Below are 20,302 nucleotides of genomic sequence, written 5' to 3'. Positions count from 1 at the left end.
AATTGGCAATAGGGTGGGAGGCTGGGGGGGTTGGGGAGTGCGGGAGGAGGGGGGAGAGGGAACTGGGATTGACATGTAAAACAAGCTATTTGTTTTTGTTTTTTTTTTTTTGGTTTTTGGAGACAGTGTTTCTCTGTGGCTTTGGAGGCTGTCCTGGAACTCGCTTGGTAGTCCAGGCTGGTCTCGAACTCACAGAGATCCGCCTGCCTCTGCCTCCCGAGTGCTGGGATTAAAGGCGTGCGCCACCAACGCCCGGCAAAACAAGCTATTTAAAATTAAAATAAAAACATTTTTAAAAAATTCATTACAAGAAAAAAATATATGTACCATTTACATGGATAAAACTGATGAGCGTGATGAAAATCAGAGTACTGCTTGAGGCTGAGGGAGTTACTGACTATAGAAACAGCTCTATTCCCGGCACACGGGAGGTAGAGACAGGAGGATCACAAGTTCAATATCATCTCTGGCTTCACAGAAATCTATCTTTTTTTTTTTTTTTTTGGTTTTACGAGACAGGGTTTCTCTGTATTGTTTTGGAGGCTGTCAGTCCAGCCGGCCTCGAACTCACAGAGATCCGCCTGCCTCTGCCTCCCGAGTGCTGGGATTAAAGGCATGTGCCACCACCGCCCGGCCACAGAAATCTTAAGACCAGTCTGGTTTATGTGAGACCCTGTTTTTTAATATAAAAAAGGAATTATAATAAATACTATGATGACACAGAAAATAGGGTGAGCATTTAAGATCCACAAAGTACCAATCCGTGTGCTTAAACTCCCTTAATACTGAAAGAGGCAGAGGAAAGAGACTTCAAATTGAGAAAAAAAGATCACACTGAATTGTTCAGATAACGGTGTAACAGACTTAAAGGGTTAATTAAGCCACTAATCAGGAAACAGTTGTCAATTGACAAAGAGCTACAAGCATGAACTGTATGGTAAAAGTCAAATGTATAATTTCACAATTCTCTCAAGCACCTCCTCACTCCATTCTCAAATTTCATAATCAGCCTTAAAAAAAAGATGGCAGCACCCATATACAAGCAGCTCATAATGCCAACTCCACAATATCCAGCTACCCCAAGGCGCGCGCGCACACACACACATACACACACACACACACACACACACACTTAAAAATAAAGAATTTAAGAAAGACAACTTATAGGATTAGGCAATACATGAGGTGGGACTCCCATACACTGGAGGTGGTGGTGGGGATTATTTAAATCAGTCTCTTGCCACTGAAAACAGATTGAGAATATATATTAGTCTACTCATAATCTGCAGTTCCCTTTTGCATGTTTTTTTCCTTCCTCGGCCATCATCCACAGTCCAAAGCCATTAAATAGAAAATCCAGAACTAAACAAATCATAGTAAGCCTTTTTATTTATTTGTTTTGAGACAACATCTCAATATGAAGGCTGGCCTCAAACAGCCTATTCTCTGTAGCATGTCCGGCAACACGCCTCCCTTTAACCAGGGTCTTAATCCACAATACGTAGGCTACTCTCCTAATAGTCTCCACCTTTTGTTATCCGACCGGCTAGCGACACGGCAATGCTTGTGCTCCGAACCCTGTCACACTGTCTTACAGCACATCTCTCAGCGGGTAGACACCGTGGCATCTCACACGACAAAAAGGAAGAAGGAACTACGTCAAAGGCCACCCTCCCGTAACCTGTCTGTCACTGTAGTGTTTTACTATCAGCTTGTGTCTGGGTACGCTGAATTTACAGTGCACAGTGAAATACAGGGCTCTGCGACGCAATCCTGGTTTCACGGCTTCACCAAGGCTTGGAGGCTTAAGAGTGGCAACTGTTGTAAACCGGTGACTGCTATTCGCTTTAAAATTCCCTCCTCTGAGGGCAGGCCACCGAAGGGAACGCAAGTCCCTTCCCTTCGGGGAAAGTCGGGCAAGTGGGAGTCAGCAGCAAGCGGAAGGAGCGAGCCGGCGCGCGGGATAGGAGCGAGCCGCTGCGCAGGGGCTGAACCCGGGCGCCGGCGCAGCGCGCGACTCAGGTGCCCGCCGTGCGCGCCGCCGTCACCCGAGCGGCACCGGCCAGCGGCGACGAGCTCACGAGGCTGGGGCGCGACTCACCTTTGCAGCCTGGGGCCATGGCGACCTCCGCGGGGATCCGCCACCGCCACGGCAGCCAGAAATCCTCCCGCCAAGATGGCCGCGGATTTGAATTTGGCGCCGCCCACGCGGCCGCGCCTCCCGAGGGGGGCGTGGCCGGTGACGTCCGGGCCCGCACGCGCGTCATAAGTCGGCGCGGGCCGCGGCGCGCGTCTTCCCTCCCGAGGCTGGTTTAGCGCTTGTTTCGGTCGCCCGCCCGCCCGCCATGAGCAAGAGGAACCAGGTGTCGTACGTGCGGCCCGCCGAGCCCGCCTTCTTGTCCCGCTTCAAGGAGCGAGTCGGCTACAGGGAGGGGCCCACCGTAGAGACCAAGGTGAGTCCGCATAGGGAGGAATTGGGGGGAGGTCGCGCCGCGTCGGACCCACGGTCTGCACGCCACTTCCGGCTCCTCAGTGCGGGTGTAGCCGATCGCCCCGTCCCTCCCTCCCTCCCCGCTGCCCCACGTAGCCGGGCGAGCCCCGGGACCCCTAGATCTGGGAGTTCTTCTTCCCAGATCGCTGGCCTTGAAGGCGTCCTGTCTGTCTCACCTGCGGGTCTCACTGGACGGGAGCGAGGACATTGACAGCGTCGTCCCCTTCTCCAGACAAGGATTAAATGGCTCGATTCTGAGACTCTTGGTGAAGTGAGGGGAGGGAAGGGGGAAGCCATCCAGGGTTAGAAGTAGAATCCGGTTGCATGTCTCAGGGTAAGGGAGATGCACCAGTACGTCTTTCTCGAAGGAAGTTAGTCTAAAGAGTGTAAACGCCTAGGAGCTATGCCCGCTTCGCACAAGAGAACGTGGGAGTTTCTTCAGAAGCGCTGCTAGTGACTCTTCAGGGTTGAAGGATGCATGAGTAAGAGTTGGCCCGAGACAGTGGGGCTCCCGAGACTCAGTTTGACAGACAGAGGAGTGGCTACGGCCATGGACTGTTAGGTGTTCAGACTTAAGAGTCCAGAGGGTGTGGAAGTGATAGGGGTAAAATATCTCGCAGTGGCCTAAGGCTGAGACGTGCAGGGTATTCCACATAAAGATGACTGCACCAAATTAAGACTGGGCAGTAATTGAAAAAAATGAGGTGATTCTGTATTTATCTCAAAGTATTGTGCAAAGACTTTTTGTTGTTGTTGTTTTTAGTTAAAAAAATATATATGGTGCCTGACTTTTGAAAACTCTGATTTAGCTGACCAGAATACTACATTTCGTACATGCGTACAGTGAGTACAGGGTTTCTGTTTGGGAAATTACGTTAGTTAAACAATATGTTACAGCATTGTTTATGTACAAGACCTTTTACATAATTATTTGTGTGTCTCTGAAAAGCAACTGAAGCTGTTAGGATATTAGATGAGCAAATAACTTACCTGTTATTTACCACACGATGGTGTCTTGGATGGTGAGGTGGAGTTTTTTTGTATGGTGTTTTTTGTTGAATTCGGACAAGACAGAAATGAAAGATGTTGATTAGAAACAAAGAACCAAGGTAGTTCGGCCCTACCCTGAATGGACTAGATAGAAACGAATCCCACTGGACAAGTGCCCCAGGGGGAATAGCAGCCGATGGACCTGTTTTCTGCTGTGGGGAAGTTAAGCTCTTTGGAGTTAATGAATTCATTTTATGTTCATGGATAGTTGCCCATTTCACTTTAATAATTATAGTTGCTGACAGAGGCGGTGGTTGTGTTTGGCTAAAGGTTAGCAGCCTACACACTATGCTTACATTTTCTGTAGAAAATCCAGCCCCAACTCCCGGATGATGACGGTGACCACAGTGACAAGGAAGATGAGCAGCCTCAGGTAGTAGTTTTAAAAAAGGGAGACCTAACAGCTGAAGAAGTCATGAAAATCAAAGCAGAAATAAAGGCTGCCAAAGCAGGTATGTCTAGGAATTACCTGTTTTTTTTTTTTTTTAAAGCACTTTAAGGAGCATGAAGTGGGATTTTAAAAAAGTGAATAGAATGATTTGTTTGCAGAATGTGGCCTTTGGTTCAAGCATTGGCTGTGACGCCAGATGTGCAACCTTGAGCAAGTGATCACCCCTGTGCCTCAAGTTTCCCTGTCAGTGGAGACAATAAATAGACTGTTTAAAGTATCTTATTAACAAAATATGTCAACTAGTCAACAAAGATCTGTGTAATTAGTGCCTCAAGTATAGTGTGTTATATAGTGCACTATTATTATCCTAAACGTGTTACATTGTTTTAGGGAGAAATATTGTGATTCCAAACACATTTCAAAATACAACCTGATGAACTGGAAATACAGCTTGGTGGCAGAGAAACTTCTTAGCATACGAGGCCCCACATTCAGGCCATCACCTTCATCTTTCCTGTCATCAGCTGGAGACTGGTGATATTATGAGACACTTTAGTGAGTTTTTATTGAGTGATTGTGTGTGTTGGGTAGGGTATAACTAGCAGTAGAGCAGACTGACTTTATTCAAGGACATCCTCAAGTACAGTGGCTGATTTTTCCTGCCAATTGACGCTTTGTTACCAGCAAAATAATGAGAGGAAACTTGTGACTTTTTTCTTTTGGTCACAGATGAAGAACCACCCCCAGCTGATGGGAGAATCATGTATAGAAAACCAGTCAAGCGTCCCTCAGATGAAAAGTGTTCAGGTTTAACAGCAAGCTCCAAAAAAAAGAAGACAAATGAAGATGATGCAAATAAGCAGAATTCAGTTAGAAAGAACTCACAAAAACAAATAAGAAATAGTAGTCTCCTTTCTTTTGACAATGAAGATGAAAATGAGTAAGTATAAACATTGTGGACTTGGTTTCCTTTGATAGCAATGAGGTATTTTTTAAAACAGTGATTTTCCTATATCCTAAAGTGACATTTTCCCCCGAGTAGTACAGGTTTATTACAGAAAGCTTCAAAAATATAGGAACAAATTCATGAGAGAGATAAAACCCATCCAATAATGCCCCTTTGACTGGAAAGGCTCGACATTCACTACTGTTAACATTACCTCCCACCTGTGGGTCTGTATATATGTAAATTATATTTTTAAACAAAACTGAGATGGTTGTATATGTTCTTTGTCCTGCTTCTTACCTAGAATTACATTGTTATAATTTTCTGAAGTTGCACATTTCAAAAATATAAAATTAATAGCTCACAGAGAATTATTATAAATAGATCTATCTGTCTTAGTCACTGATGTAAAGAGACGCCATGACCGAGGCAACTAAGAAAGCATTTAATTGGAGGCTTGCTGGAAGTTTCAGCTCAGTCCATTGTCGTCATGGCAGAAAGCATGGTGGCAAGACAAAGCTTGGTGCTAGGGAAGGACTTGACCCATAAGCAAGGGGCAAGGCAACACACGTGACATTGAAACAGATGGGCCTGGCTTGGGTTTTTTGTTGTTTCTAGAAGCAGGGTTTCCACTGGTTGGTGGCGGCAGCAGCTCGTGCTGTTAATCCCAGCTCCAACTACACCAAGAAACCCTGTCTCGAAAAACCAAATAAAAACAAATAAATAAAATTAGGAACAGGGTTTCTCTGAGTAGCTCTGACATCTGACTTTTCTTGGAACTCACTTTGTAGGCCAGGCTGGCCTCAAACTCAGAGATCCACCTGCCTCTGCCTCCCAAGTGCTGGGATTAAAGGTGTGCACCACCACCACCTGCTGGCATGGATTTTGAAACCTCAAAACTTACCCCAGTTGACACACTTCACTAAAGCCATCTCTCCTAATCTTTGTAATCCTTTCAAACAGTTCTACTTCCTGGTGACCAAGCACTCAAATATATGAGCCTTTTTTGAATCTTCCTCATTAGTTTAACCCTACTTTGGATAAAGGCATGGCTATCTGCCTGGTTAAAAATACTTTCCCAAGCCAGGTATAATAACCTATAACCTTAGCACATGAACAAAAAAAAACAGACAGCTATGAGGAATTTTGAGGCCCACTTGGCCTACATAATGAGTTCCAAGCAAGCCAGGGTTACATAGTGAGACACTGTCTGAAAAAAGAAAGTAAATTTTGCTGGGTAGGGCTGGCACACTCCTTTAATCCCAGCACTCAGGAAGCAGAGGCAGGTAGATCTCTATGAGTTTGAGGACAGGTTGGTCTACAGTGAGTTACAGGACAGACACCAAAGCTTTAGAGAGAAACCATGTCTTGGAAAACCAAAAAATAAAAAAAAAAGTAAGTGCTTTCTTGGGCAGCACATACATAAGGAGACCTACAAACTGCAACTCATACTTTTTAAAGGTGTTCAAAAACAAGGAGTCAGTGATTGTTTAAAATTTAGCATTTTGAAACAGCATTTTCTGTGGAAACTTTATCCTTTGTTTTTTGAGACAAGGTTTCTCTGTGTAACTCTGGCTGTTACTTTATAGATCTGCCTGCCTCTGTTTCCCAAGTGCTGGGGTTAAAGGTGTGTGCCGCCACCACCCAGATAATTTATTCTTAAACAGTGAAGAAAACAAAAAAAATTAATATCACAGCATAATTGCATCCTTTAAAAAAATCATCTTTTCATGTAACAAACAGCTCCACCGTTTTTCATATAATTAGTTTATTTAAACCTGTTTTGTTAAACGGTGACAGGGTCTCACTATGTATCACTGACTGGCCTAGAACTCACTCTGTAGATCAGTATAGCCTTGAACTCAGAGACCTCTTGTGCCTCTGCCCCACCCCACCCCTGGTGCTGGGTTAAACGTGTATATCACCCTGCTTAGATAGAACCATGTATTTATTATATATACAGTGTTCTGTCTGCCTGTATCCCTGCAGGCCAGAAGAGGGCATCAGATCTCAGATCTCATTACAGATGGTTGAGAGCCACCATATGGTTGCTGGGAATTGAACTCAGGACCTCTGGAAGAGCAGCCAGTGTTCTTAACCTCTGAGCCATCTCTCCAGCCAATAGAACCATTTTTAAAGATATATTTTAAGTTATGTATGTGGGTGGGGGTAAATGCAGCTACCCTCAGGAAAGCTTCAGCTTTTCCTGGGCTTCCCTCTGCTTTCTTCAAGCCCAGGTGATGGAACTTGAGGTCCCCAACATGGGAACATGAATCATCAGGGAAGCAACAGCTAATACTGCATATCATGACTCTGAGATGAAGAACCACCTCCCACATCACACTAGGAAGTCAGCTAGCTTTATCTGGTTCCTCCAGTGGAGCTAGAAGGTGAGGGCTTTATGCCAGTGTCCCAGCTCCAGAAACAGTGCAACATGCCTTCCCATATAACGAAGTGCGACTGAAGGGAAGAATAGTGTGCATTTTGGGATGACCTTTTTTTTGGTGGGGAACCTCTTTTGAGATTGGATTTCTCTATATAGCCCTGACTATCCAGGAACTCGCTCTGTAAACTAGGTTGACCTTGAACTCAGAGATCTGTAAATTCTAGATGTTGGGATTAAAGGTGTATACCATGCCCAGCTCAGGGGTGAATTTCTTTGAGTAGTAGAAAATTAATGGTGGAGTGGAATGGTAAAAGCATTGAACACAACTAAGATGGGTGTCTGCCTTATAGGAAGGAAAGGTCAAACTAAATTCTCATTCTTAGTTGCATGTGATGAAGCCAAGGACTACAGTAGCTGAAAGATTTATCACAGTTGAAGGCTAGCCTGGACTACATAGGGATTACCAGGTAACCCTGAGCTACACAGGAATATTCCATCTCAAAACAAGCAAGCACATAAAACTCACTTCTATAATTGTCTTGGGGTGCTGAGGGTAGAGATCTTGATGTTAAAACGTAGAATAATCTTTTGTACACAATGAAGATGTGTTGCTCAGATTAGTGTAATGATGGCCAATAGTTTAGGATTGTTTCTAACTAGCTCTTACAACTTAAATTAACCCATTTCTGTTAATTTATGTGCTGCCATAGTTTGATATCTCCTACATGTCATGCTTCTCCATGTCTCCTTAAGACTCTGCCGTTCTTCCCAGTATCCTCTCTGCCTCAAAAATCCTGCCAGCTGTTGGCCATCAGCTTTTTATTAAACCAATATGAGTGCCACATCCTCACAGTGTACAAAGTGATTATTCTACAACATTTCCCCCTTTTTGTCTAAATATAAAGGAAAAGTTTTTTAACTTTAATATGGTAAAATTATATACAATAAGAACAATTATCACTGGGCTGTGGTGGCCCGTGCTATTAATCAAATTTGAAAGGCAGAGGCAAATGGATCTCTGAGTTCAAGGCCAGCCTGATGTACAGGGTGAGTTCCAGGACAGCCAGAGGTATTATATACAGAGAAATCCTGTCTAGAAAAACACAAGAGGAGAAGAATTATTATTATTATTATTATTAGGTATTGTTTAAGTAGAAAGGAAAGGTATTAACTTGTCCTATCCTTGTTGAGTCTAAATTTTGTACCTAATTCACTGTCTTTCCTAACTTGTATTACCTCAAAACATTTTCTTAAATAAACAATTTAAGCTTTTGTCTTTCAAGCTTATACACTTTCATCTCTTTATGTAAAGTCTCCTCCAGTCTCCATCAGGGACCCAAAAGGGTAAAATATTACTTGAGTAATCAGAAAATGGAAACAAACAACTTCCAAAACTATAGACATGACAGAAATGCTGGCTGCCTGGACAGTCACCTCTGTAATGTTAGGGCATTGACTTACAGGCCTAGAATATCTGACAGACTTCTGTGAAGCAGGAATTTTAAAGGACTGTCCTACCTTGTCTTGGCAAAGTTTGGCAGGAGCTTTTCTTTGTGTCCTGTTTGTCCTATTTGGACAGCATATTGTCAGCAGTTGAAGCAACTCCTACATTTGTGTTGGAGTTACAAGTGTTTGCCACTATGTCCAGCCTTTAATTTGTCTTAAGATTTTCTATTTTTATTCTATGAGTTTTTGGTCTCATGTATGTATACCATGACTGTGCCCAGAGCCCAAGAAAGCCAGAAGAGGGTATCAGATCCCCTGACACTGGAGTTAAATGTGAGTGCTAGGAGCCAAACCTGGGTCTTCCACAACATTAAGTGCTTTTAACCACTGAGCCCCGTGATAGGGCTCCTGTGTACCCCGGCCTCTACAGACCAGGCTGGCCTCGAACTCAAGAGATCTACCTGCCTCTGATGAGATTACACACAAAGACCAATCTAAATACAAGACAGTATTACAGAAGTTACCTGCTGCATACTTTTATAAATCATGTTCCCAGGGGTCAATAGTAACACAAATACAAGTCTTCACATCCCAATAACCTTGGAAACCCTCAAAAAACAAAATAAAATCTGGAATTCCATTGTGCCTCATTGTTTTTTTGTTCCCAGAACTAGAAGTTTTCCACCACCCTTTCTAAATAACATCCAGAAAGTGAGAATGAAACCCTCTGACACTTCCTCGGCCTGGGGCCTGGGCATGTCTCTCAACAAGTGGTACAGACACCTTCCTGGGAATGTTAGTGGCATCTCACCCAAAGGACTATTACAAGAATTTTGGGAGTGGAGCAGTTTAGTGACAGTTCTCAACCTTAGTAAATCAAGGTAGCTGGAATTTGGTGTCTCCATCAGCCCCTAACCACTGGCCATTTAGACTGGGGAGTACTCAGACATGTCAGAGGTCCCTAGAGCTGCTTTGTCAAGATTTTGGAGATACAGACAAGAAAAAGGGCTGTTTCCTACTTTCTGTCACCTCAAAAGAGCAGATTGTTAAGGGTTTGGTTTTGGTTTCTTTTTTAAGACTTGAGGGATGGGAACACTTATGAAATGTTCACAGCTGAGTTGGTGAGTGCCATGTCCGATGATTACTTAACTAGTCATTGCTTCACTCAGAATACTAGACAAAGCTCAAAGATCAAAATTCAGCCAGGACAACTTGCTTATTGCTCCATTAATTCATAATTTTTTTTTAAAAGGAGTATTGGGGCCGGGCAGTGGTGGCGCACACCTTTAATCCCAGCATTCGGGAGGTAGAGTCAGGCAGATCTCTGTGAGTTCGAGGCCAGCCTGGTCTACAGAGTGAGTTCCAGGACAGCCTCCAAAGCCACAGAGAAACCCTGTCTCGTAAAACCAAAAAAAAAAAGAGTATTGAGCAAAAAGCCTTTCCCACTCCATCTGCTCCCACACCACCTACAATGCATGACTTCATCTGACCTCAGGAACTTAGTAGGATTGGGACCAGTGCATTACATGCACAGGAAAAAGCTTCATCCCATTTCAGAAAACATGACTTAGGGTACAGTTAAAACAAAGTCCTTGGCTTTTAGACATTTTTTATTTTCTTTAAATTAGCCTCTGAAATGCTTGTGTTTACTTTCCCTTACAGAAAATAACTTTAAAGGGTATAAGCTTTGTTTTAACAAAGAATAAAGCAGAACAGAGGTGCCTACTATTGGGAGCAGCATCAAGGAAACATCCTCTTCCTTGCTACTCAACAAGATGGGTTCTGTGGTGTCGCATGAGGTGTGAGTTAGAAATGAATGCTGCACCACACTTTGCACATTCATAGGGCTTCTCCCCTGTGTGAGTTCGCTGGTGGACAGTGAGGCTCGACCTCTGTCTGAAGGCCTTCCCACATTCGTTACACGTGTAAGGTTTTTCCCCATTATGGATTCTTTGATGAATGAGTAGGTATGAGCTACAAGTAAAGGCCTTCCCACACTCATTGCACACGTAAGGGAGATCTCCACTGTGAATCCTCTGGTGGACAATAAGGCAAGACAGTTGACTGAAGGCTTTTCCACACTCACTGCAGTCATAAGGTTTCTCTGCAGTGTGAATTCTCTGGTGCACAATAAGGTGAGAAAAACAACTGAAGGCTTTCCCACAATCTTTACACTCATATGGCTTCTCACCAGTATGGCTTCGCTGATGCACAATAAGATTTGCACTCTGGGTAAAGGCTTTGCCACAGTCGTTACAGGCGAAAGGCTTCTCCCCTGTGTGGATCCTCTGGTGGACGATGAGGTTGGAACTTCTAGTGAATGTTTTTCCACATTGATTGCATTCATAGCATTTTTCAGTTATATGGACTTTCTGGTGGCGAGCAAGTTGCGAACTGTAACTGAAGGCTTTCTCACATTCACCACACTTAAAGGTTTTTTCTAAGGAGTGGATTTTTTGATGTACAGTCAGATTTGAACTCTGAGTGAAAGCCTTCCCACATTTTGCACAAACATAGGGTTTCTGTCCAGTGTGGATTCGTTGATGCACAACGAGGTTTGCACTCTGAATGAAGGCCTTCCCACACTCATGACACTCAAAGGGTTTCTCTCCAGTGTGGATTCGCTGATGTACAACAAGGTTTGCACTCTGACTAAAGCCTTTCCCACACTCACTGCATGTAAAAGGCTTTTGCCCAGGCTGTACTTTCTGATTTTTAGCTGGGCCAGAACTAAGGCTGTATTTCTTCCTAGACTTCTTAGATTTCGGGTCTTCATCTTCTCTGAAGCTTTCAGACGATGCACAGTCTTTCACTGTCACTTTTCTTGTATCTCTTTTTTCCCTCTTGATTTTCTGCCTTTTTAATACATTTCCCTTTTCACAAGATTCTCCTAGCTCTTCTAGCTCATCATGTATCTCTGTTTTAGGAACCAGTACCTGTAGGTTCTTGGTGTCAGTGCCTGTACCAAGAAACAGAAAATAAAAATGTTAGTTTTCTCTGGCCTAGAAAAAGAACAGGCTCATCAAGGTCAGACTAAATAACTCCACCTTTCCAAACTGTCCTCATCAAAGACGGGAACATCACACCCTGTGTGGATTCTTTGGCTGTATCTGTGCTCAGCCACACACTTGCCTTCACCAGATTCTATTATGTTCCAGTATGAGTATCACTACAAAGTCATGTACTGAATGGCTGGCCCCTAGCTAGTGGTGCTTTTGGGAAAGTTATGGAAACTTGAGGCCCTGGTCCCTGTTCATCATGAAGTAAAAAATCTCCTACATAATCCTGCTATCATGTTCTACACACTCTGAACTGAAACCTCTGTTATTGTAAGCTAAAAGAAACTTTTCCCTCCTTGTATCTGTGAGCAACAACAGCCACTTGGCCCAGAATGCCAGGCCCAAGCTCTAGACAATACTCCTGGTAACCTGAAGATAGACTCACAACTGTGACCAGCCCTGGTATGAAGGATACCAGCCCTGCCTCAACTTACCTTTTTTTTCTTGAGCTACTAGTGTGGATTAGCACAGAACTGACCAGTTAATTATGGAAAATCTCTATCCATAAATAAAAGAGCTCCCAACTTCGGCCTTTTGTGTGTGAGAATGGTAGACGTCAGAGGAAGGGTGAAATCTGGGCATGGTGACATATGCCTCTAATCCCAGCACTTGGGTAGCAGAGGAAGGAAAATGGCTGTGAGTCTGAGGCCAGCCTGGTACAGTTGGGGTTAAACAGAGACTGTTTAACTCCAAAAACAAACCAAATCAAACAAACAAACAGGCCCACCAAGGCTCGAGAGATGGCTCAGCAATTAAGAACAGCATTCTTCCAAAAAACTTGAACTCCCAAGCAAACATTCTATCGCCCTGCTAAGTTTTTATATCAATATCTTTCTTCCTTTTACTCCTTTCCCCCTTGGTGTAGAGGAGTAGAGGAAAGTCATCACGTTTGTTAAATGTGCGCCCTACATTTTGAACTGTAAACCTACCCACTTGACTTGTCAAGAGAGACTCGGTGTCTGTGTGATGGCTTAGCTGGTCACAAGTCCTTGCTACCCAACGCTGGTACCCATGTGGCAGTGGAGGGCGGAACTGACTTCACAGCCTCTGCATATGCACTATGGTGCATGGACACACACAGTAAAGAAACACAATTGAATCAGAAAAAGACCTCAGGTGGGCATGGCAGTATACACCGTGATCCCAACATCTGGGAGGTAGAGGCGTGAAGTTCCTAAGTGCAAGGCCAGTCTACACTACATTAGACACTGGCTCAAAAGCCCAAAACAAAACACCCAAACCATCAAACAAACTAAAGACCTGAAATCTATTTGTTGGCCCTTTAGGCTGGATTTTGTACTCTTGAGATATGAAACATATAATCCCATCCCCCTACCCCACTAAATACATTCCTGACCCTCATTTTTCAGGTCACCCCTGCACAAGCAGGATTCTGTCACAGCCAATCAAGACTGATTTCATGGGCCAAGTGTAGTGGCACAAACCTTTAATCCCAGCACTTGGAAGGCAGAGGCAGGTGGATCTGTGAGTTCAAGGCCAGCCTGGTCAGAGACACCCTGTCTCAAAACAAAACAAGCAAGAATAATAAATGATTTAATTAACTGAGGATAACATCTTATTGTTTTTAATCTTTGATGTCTCTAACAATCAGTAAACCTAAACAGGTTAATCTGCTTCTTGAGTTTTTTATTTCTGTACATTTGAATTACCCTTCCACAACATTTCTGTTTGTGTGTATGTGCACACACACACACCACAGTGTGCAAGTGGAGGTCAGAGGACAACTTGGTTCCCTCCTTCTACCATGTGATCCCTTGGGGTGAACTCAGGTCATCAAGCTTGGTAACACTGCTTTTATCACTAAGCCATATGACAGCGCTGACTCAACTTTTCAAATCTTTAAGTCACTCCATACTGATGACCTGTAATAACTCCTTACACGTAGAAGTATTTTTTTTGTTTTGAGACAGGGTCTGGACCAGCTATGCCGACCAGGCTGGCCCCAAGCTAAGAAAGATCCAACTGCCTCTGCCTCCAGGGTGCTGGCATTAAAGGCCATGATACTAAGGTAAAGGTATCTTTAAGAATCTTTAACTGCATTTATTGGGGGATGGCGGTAGCATGCCTAAGCACACAAGTGAAGGTCAGAGGCCAACTTTTGGGAATCAAGAGTGCTTTTCTTCTCCACTGTGTGGGCCTCAGGGATGGGCCTCATTGGGGATCTTAACCGTTGAGCTGTATCACTAGTCCTGAAGACATTTTTTTTAATGATTTGTTTCTTTTTATTCTATGTGCATTGATGTTTTGCCTGCATGTATATCTGTTAAGTTTCTGACCTACTGAAACTGGACTTACAGACAGTTGTGAGCTGCCACATGGGTGTTGGGAACTGAACCCAGGTCTTCTAGAAGAGCAGCCAGTTTTATTAACTTCTGAACTGTCTCTCCAGCCCAAGGTATTTTCTTTTAAATCTTTAAAAGAAAGACACTTAAGAATGAGGATATAAGTCATGCATAGCATGAATAAAGCCTTGGGTTTAATTCCCAGTACAGGCATAACAGGCATGGTAGGACATGCTTGTAATCCTAGCACTTGGGAGATGAAAGCAGGACGATTACAAATTCGAAATTAAAGGTCAATGTTGGCTATATAGTCAGTTTAGGGCCAGGCTGGGATATGAGACCATCTCAAAAAGAAAACAAGAACAAAAAATGCAGAGCATACTATCCTTTACTTGCAACTTAAAAATAACAACAAAACACATGAAGACATGGGTTTACACGTGCAGAGATATGAAAAGTGCTGAGGAATAAACATGATTAAAAAGTGAATTTAGAATTTACCTGTTTGGTCTTTAGACTGTATTGAATGAAAAAAATGCCCCTCACTATGGCAACTATGTGATTAATACTATGTAAGTCATACTATGTGATTTAAGAAGGAAAACCAGACACCCACCCACACATTTAAATGTGACTGAGATCAGGGTGCTGAACTTTACCTAGCGGGGTTGGGTTCCCATGAGGCTCCAGGATTTCACTTTTGGCCAGAGTCCCTGGTAATGAGTAGCTCCCAAGGGGTGCAGCAGCAGCAGCCTCCTGTGTTGCTTTTAGGACCGCTGCCATGTCCCAGAACATTTTCTGACCCTAGAAACAAGTGGGCATAGTTTGTTTATGAGGGGACTGCAGACAGAAACACTAATCACAGCTTTGCGATGAGAACACATTCCTGCAGGTCACGAGAACTGAGGAGGAGTCTTCCCCAACTCCCAGGACACCTGGGAACAGAAGCTTGGTCTCTGTTTTGCAAGTTTTTCGAGACAGGGTTTCTCTGTGTAGCCCTGGCTGTTCTGGAACTCACTCCATAGACCAGACTGGCTTTGACCTCACAGAGATCCACCTGCCTCTGCTTCCCAAGAGCTGGGATTAGAAGTGTGCACTACCACCACCACCAGCCTACCATTTTTAACTCACTGAATTCTAGAGCATACATCCTAACCTGTTAGTGAGCCCCAACTGAAACAAGTAGACAGCATGGCTTTAAGCTCAGGTGATCCAATGCTTTGCCTCACACCACAGAAACTAGGTGTGCTGGCACAAACCGGAGCTTGTGGAAATCACTGCAGGAGGATCATAGTTTTAAGGTCATCCTTGGGTAACAGGGAGCCTGAGGGCAGCACTTGACCAGATCTTTCAGCAGAATTTTCTAGCCCCCCCCCCCCAGAAAAAAAAATCAAACCAAACAGGGTTCTGATCCTCTGAGAAAACTTTTGAATGAACCTGGAGTGAGTTTGAAACCACTAAGGGCAAACCAAAGTATGTTGATCCATGCCCTTAATCCCAGCACATGAGTAATGAAAGCAGGAGACTCATGAATTCAGTCAGCCTGAGCTATTTGTCTACAGATGAACAGTATCTGCAGCAACACCCGAGACCAAAAACCCAAATTATACTTTACTGAGACCCCAGGCGGCAGACGTTAACCGCAGCAGAGCACTGGAAAGAACTGTTAAACCCCGAACGAAACATCTCATTGACGTGTTTGCAAAACAAAAATCCTAGGTCTTATTCCCCAGAACCTGGCCTAATTAGAACAGACCGTCATGTGGGTATCAAGATGTTGTAAAGCTCCCCAAGTCCTACGCAGCAGTGGATGGGAGCCATGGACTTACAGAACAGTACTCGTAGGATGGTACACAACAATCAAAGGGAACATCTCACTGTGATCCAAAGGAATAAAGGTAAGAGCCCTCATTAGGAAAAAAAAAAAAAAAACTTGGTCTGGTGGTACAGGGCCTCTGAAACTATCTGAGAACTGCATTTCTCCTCCGTTCCCCCAGATGATCATTCACCTTTTCCTCCTCTTCTGATACGTCAATGCTTAGATAAGGACCTGCCCCTGGGCCCCAGGCCTTGACACTCTCGGAGTACACTTGCTGACTGGACGCCGGGCTCACGCCTCCATCCTCATCCTCTTCCTTCTTCACCTTCACTGGGCCCCGAGAGGCTCGGCCCATGGTCTTTTTCAATTCTGCAGTCATCTTCTCTGTTCAGTGGGGGAATCTCCCTGAGGGATGCCCAACATCGGTCACACCCCATCTAATCTCCAAGTCCCAGAGCTTCTGAGTTTTTTCCCAGTGCCAAGATGAGTACTGTTGTCTGCAAAACCAGAAAACACAGTTAACTAAAAATATAGCTTGGTTTGGGTCTTACCCCACTAGTTCATGTTACCAGCTCCTGGCTGGTGGCCACAGCAGAACAGTAATGGTCTGTTCTCCTTCAAATGATAGGGGTAGATTGTAAATATTTATGATTACAAAAGAGATGTATAAGCAATTTTTATTTGATTAAAAATTAACAATTTGCCTACACACCTTTAATCCTAGCACTTGGGGAAGTAGAAGCCTCCTTTACAAAGGCCATCCAAAGCAGCATAGTGAAATGCTATCTCAAAAAAAAAAAACAAAAAGAAAGAAAAGAGGAAGAACTAATATTTTAACAGTAAAAACTATGCACTAGGGAATCAAAGGCAGATGGATCTCTATGAATTTGAGGCCAGCCTGGTCTACAGAGCAAGTTCCAGGACACACAGGGATACACAGAGAAACCCTGTTTCGAACAAGTGAAAAATAATAATAATAACAAAAAAAACCTTTAAGAATATAGAAAAATATTAGGGAAAAACTCCAATCCAGTGATAATAGTTATTATTTTACTTATAGTTTGTTACAAACTATAGGGCACATCTCCAACCCCTAGACTAATTTTTTAAAGAAGGAACTCTATAAAGATTACTAAAGAGAAAAGAATGATTATCTCAAAGGGTATAGTTACAAGCGTTTTTTTTAAAAGATTTTATTTATTTATTATGAATACAACATCCTGCCTCCATGTACGTTTGCACATCAGAAGAGGGCACCAGATATCTTTACGGACGGTTGTGAGCCACCATGTGGTTGCTGGGAATTGAACTCAGGACCTCTGGAAAGAGCAAGCAGTCAGTGCTCTTAACCTCTGAGCAATCTCTCCAGCCCCACAAGCGTTTTTTTGAGGTTCTTTTTGTTTGATTTTTGTTTCCTGCATCTTCCAAATGTAAGATCAAATATTGGCTTAAAACAAAATTATTCATGTTAACACTGCTTATCCTTATTTTTTAAATTTATTTATTTATACTTTATTTGCATTGGTGTTTTGCCTGCACGCATGTCTGTGTGAGACTGTCAGATCTTGGAGTTACAGATAGCTGTGAGCTGCCATGTAGATGCTTGGAATTGAACCTGGGACCTCTGGAAGAGCAGTCAGTGCTCCTAACCACTGCACCATCTCTCCAGCCCCCTTCTTCTTACTTTTTAATGGTTGCACAATAACCTGTAATTTTCAGTCTTTCTGACGAGGTTATATTAACATATAAAATTGAATGCGTCCTATACGTACACTTACACAAACACACGTACAGAGTAACTAGTGACCAGGTTGGGGAAAGCCTAGTCCCCTGCGTGGGCACTGTCAGACCACACCTGCGCCTCGTTCATCAGTCCGTCCTGGTGGTTTTTGCTGTTGTTCCTGCAGTGCTGGGAACCCATCCAATAGCATCACAAATACAGACAAATGCTCTACCACTGAGAGACACTCTCAGCCACATCCAATTCTTAACTCACTGTTTTACCACGGCCGTCTTCCAATATATAGAATAGATAAAACATATGTACCTCATTCCGGCAGAAAATTCTAAATTAACTTAACTGCACTTTTTACAACCCTTTCTTTAGTAAACATAGCTTTACTGCTCAGTTTGGTAATAGTTGTTTCCTGTACAAATCATTCTTTTGTCCTGATGCATTATTCCTTTAGAATGAACCGTGAGCTCACTAGCTTAAGCGTTTATATTTGTTAAACTGCTTTCTAAAACACCTTATAAAGTCGGGCACACAATTACTAATTAGGAGGACTTTTTTTTTAAATCTCAGATTAGCCAGGGTGTTTTTTTTTTAACTAAGTCTAATAATCTGACTATTTTACTTTAGCTGGATATAAAGCGATTGACTTTTGTTTGGTTGGTTCTATTTCTCTTTGGTTCTGTTACTAAAAAACTGGTGCTAATTTTTACCAAATCCCCTACTGCAGTTTCTGGAGTAATCATACTTGTTTTTTCCAACGTTAACTTTATTGTACACACTAAATTTTCAAGTAATGCCACTGGGCCAAATCCCAATTCTGGAGGGTTATTCTCGCCGTGGCGGGGCTAAGCCTCTCTGACAGGCCTCTCTGACAGGAAAGCTCTGGAGACTCGTTCCCCGATGTGCACTCTCTAAATTGTCTCCTTCGGGTCTTCCGTGCCGACTCCCGCGGCTTCGCGCCCAGCAGGCCCGGAGCCGTCTGCACGGGCCTTCCAGCTCCACCTCGCCAGCAGCCCCCGCCGCCCGCCCGGCCAAGCCCACCTACCCGCCCCGAGCTACCTCCCGGCCCCGCCAGGCGACGGGTCGGTGCGGCGCGATCCTGCCCCTCTCCCGCCCAGCCCCGCTCACCACAGCGGCGCAGCCCACCAGCGCCAGTTTCCCGGACTGAGACTACTGATGCTACAACCGGGCCGAGAACAATGACCGGACAGGAAGTGCCTCGGGAAGGGCTTCCGGCTCCCCAGTCAGCACACAGTCCTCTCTAGGAAGGTGGGAGGTCGTCCTCCTGCATTTCCTAAGAGTCGTGAGATTGGGGAGGGCCCGGTATTAGCATGCAGGGCAGGAGAGTTCTTCCACACTGTAGAAAATCCTGACAGGTTGTAGGAAAATTTTTATTTTCAAAAATATCGAGCGGTACAGAAAAGTTGAAGGAATGATACAGTGAATAGCCCTGCCATTCATCTGGACAATATTCGCATTAATTCTCCTATATAATCAAGGCCAATTTTAGAAATTATAAACATCAAAACGCTTTATTGCAAGCGTTCAATATGTATCTCTTTAAGAATATTCTCCAAATAACCATCACTGCCAGTAGGAAAAATTACAGCCATTCATATTCAGATTCAACTGTCTTAAAATATTTCAAATCCGCCAAATGTGGCAGTGCACATACACCATTAATCCCAGCACCTGGGAGGCAGAGTCTGGTGGATCTCTGTGCCCTGGGGGGTGGAGATCCCCGTCTCAAAACCAAAAATCAAATCTAACCAAAACCGAAACCAAAAAGCCTCACAAACATTTCAAAATTGCTCTCTGCCCCCAAAATGAGCTTCACAGCGCTACAGTTATGGCTTTTTAGTTTTGTGTGTTCTAAATGATAAATGGAAGGCGGACAAGGCAGGAACCCTTCATTGAGAGTCCCTCAGTGGGTAAATCTTAAGTAATCTTACAGTATTAAGCCAAGGATTAGGGGCTCACATCTGTGACCCCAGCTCTTGAGAGGCTGTGGCTGGAGGGTCACCACGACTTTAAGATCATCTATTACATGGTTAAGGATTCCACAGTACAGGTATGTCAGATTAAATGGGTGCTGGGAATTGAGCTCGGATCTCTGAGAAGGCAGCACATGATCTGAACTTCTGAGCCTGCTCTCCAGCCCCTATTATTAATCTTTTGAAACAATGTTTATATTTTTATTTATGACTCTCTGTATATGTGTGCCACGTGTACGCAGGTGCCCTAACAGGCCTCAAGAAGGTTTTTGGAATGAAGTTACAGGTGATTTTGACCAGAAATGTGTTTGTTGAGAACCAAACTCAGGTCCTCTTCAAGAGCAGAAGGTGCTTTTAACCACTGGGCCATCTCTCCAGCCCCAAGCTTTATTTGTTTTTTAATGATTCCTTTTTTATGTGCATTGGTGTTTTGCTCGCATGCATGGCTGTGTGAGTGTGCTGGCGTTACAGACAGTTGTGAGCTGCCATGTGGGTTCTGGGAGTTGAACCTGGGTCCTCTGGAAGATCAGCCAGAGCTCTTAACCTCTGAGAGATCTCCTCAACAACCCCTCCCAGCTTTATTTTTAAAATCTATTCTTTAGAGTTCTAAATTAAGATTCCTCTTACACAAATGAGTGTCGTTGTGTCCATTCTGACACAAACAAATTGACATCATGTCATG

General features: G+C 43.8%; 3 protein-coding genes across 4 annotated transcripts in view; 1 reads left to right on the top strand and 2 right to left on the bottom strand.

Moving 5' to 3' along the window:
• Window positions 1-2,212, bottom strand: part of Kif15 (kinesin family member 15) — a 55,684-nt gene extending 53,472 nt beyond the window's left edge. The window contains exon 1 of one of the 2 annotated variants that reach the window (XM_040739453.1): window positions 2,102-2,212. In XM_040739453.1, coding sequence (XP_040595387.1) covers window positions 2,102-2,120 — 19 coding nt within the window. In that variant the 5' untranslated portion in view covers window positions 2,121-2,212. The remainder of the gene's footprint in view (window positions 1-2,101) is intronic. The other variant, XM_005082294.4, reaches the window with a different exon arrangement.
• A 58-nt stretch (window positions 2,213-2,270) lies between these two features.
• Kiaa1143 (KIAA1143 ortholog) lies at window positions 2,271-5,144 on the top strand. Its single transcript, XM_005082295.4, has 3 exons — window positions 2,271-2,453; window positions 3,849-3,993; window positions 4,662-5,144. Exons 1-3 carry the CDS (start codon window positions 2,346-2,348, stop codon window positions 4,874-4,876), a joined length of 468 nt encoding a protein of 155 aa, XP_005082352.1. The 5' UTR covers window positions 2,271-2,345; the 3' UTR covers window positions 4,877-5,144.
• A 5,158-nt stretch (window positions 5,145-10,302) lies between these two features.
• Znf35 (zinc finger protein 35) lies at window positions 10,303-18,847 on the bottom strand. The gene is made up of 4 exons (XM_005082296.4): window positions 18,755-18,847; window positions 16,082-16,388; window positions 14,732-14,876; window positions 10,303-11,669 (listed from the first exon to the last, which is right to left on the bottom strand). The coding sequence occupies exons 2-4, from the start codon at window positions 16,268-16,270 to the stop codon at window positions 10,474-10,476; spliced, it is 1,530 nt and encodes a 509-aa protein (XP_005082353.1). The 5' UTR covers window positions 16,271-16,388; window positions 18,755-18,847; the 3' UTR covers window positions 10,303-10,473.
• Window positions 18,848-20,302: the final 1,455 nt, after the last annotated feature.

The sequence above is a fragment of the Mesocricetus auratus genome, unplaced genomic scaffold (genome assembly GCF_017639785.1).
Source record: "Mesocricetus auratus isolate SY011 unplaced genomic scaffold, BCM_Maur_2.0 Super-Scaffold_100691, whole genome shotgun sequence".
Taxonomy (NCBI): domain Eukaryota; kingdom Metazoa; phylum Chordata; class Mammalia; order Rodentia; family Cricetidae; genus Mesocricetus; species Mesocricetus auratus.
This window is presented reverse-complemented; position numbering and strand designations above follow the sequence as displayed.

Bases quoted from the DNA above. Each gene is read 5' to 3' on its own strand.
- Kiaa1143 (XM_005082295.4), top strand. From the start codon at position 2,346: ATGAGCAAGAGGAACCAGGTGTCGTACGTGCGGCCCGCCGAGCCCGCC. The intron at 2,454-3,848 runs GTGAGTCCGCAT...CATTTTCTGTAG, and splicing joins GGCCCACCGTAGAGACCAAG to AAAATCCAGCCCCAACTCCC. The intron at 3,994-4,661 runs GTATGTCTAGGA...TTTTGGTCACAG, and splicing joins AATAAAGGCTGCCAAAGCAG to ATGAAGAACCACCCCCAGCT.
- Znf35 (XM_005082296.4), bottom strand. From the start codon at position 16,270: ATGACTGCAGAATTGAAAAAGACCATGGGCCGAGCCTCTCGGGGCCCA. The intron at 14,877-16,081 runs GTGAATGATCAT...ACTTGTTTCTAG, and splicing joins TATCAGAAGAGGAGGAAAAG to GGTCAGAAAATGTTCTGGGA. The intron at 11,670-14,731 runs GTAAAGTTCAGC...TTCTTGGTACAG, and splicing joins TGGGAACCCAACCCCGCTAG to GCACTGACACCAAGAACCTA.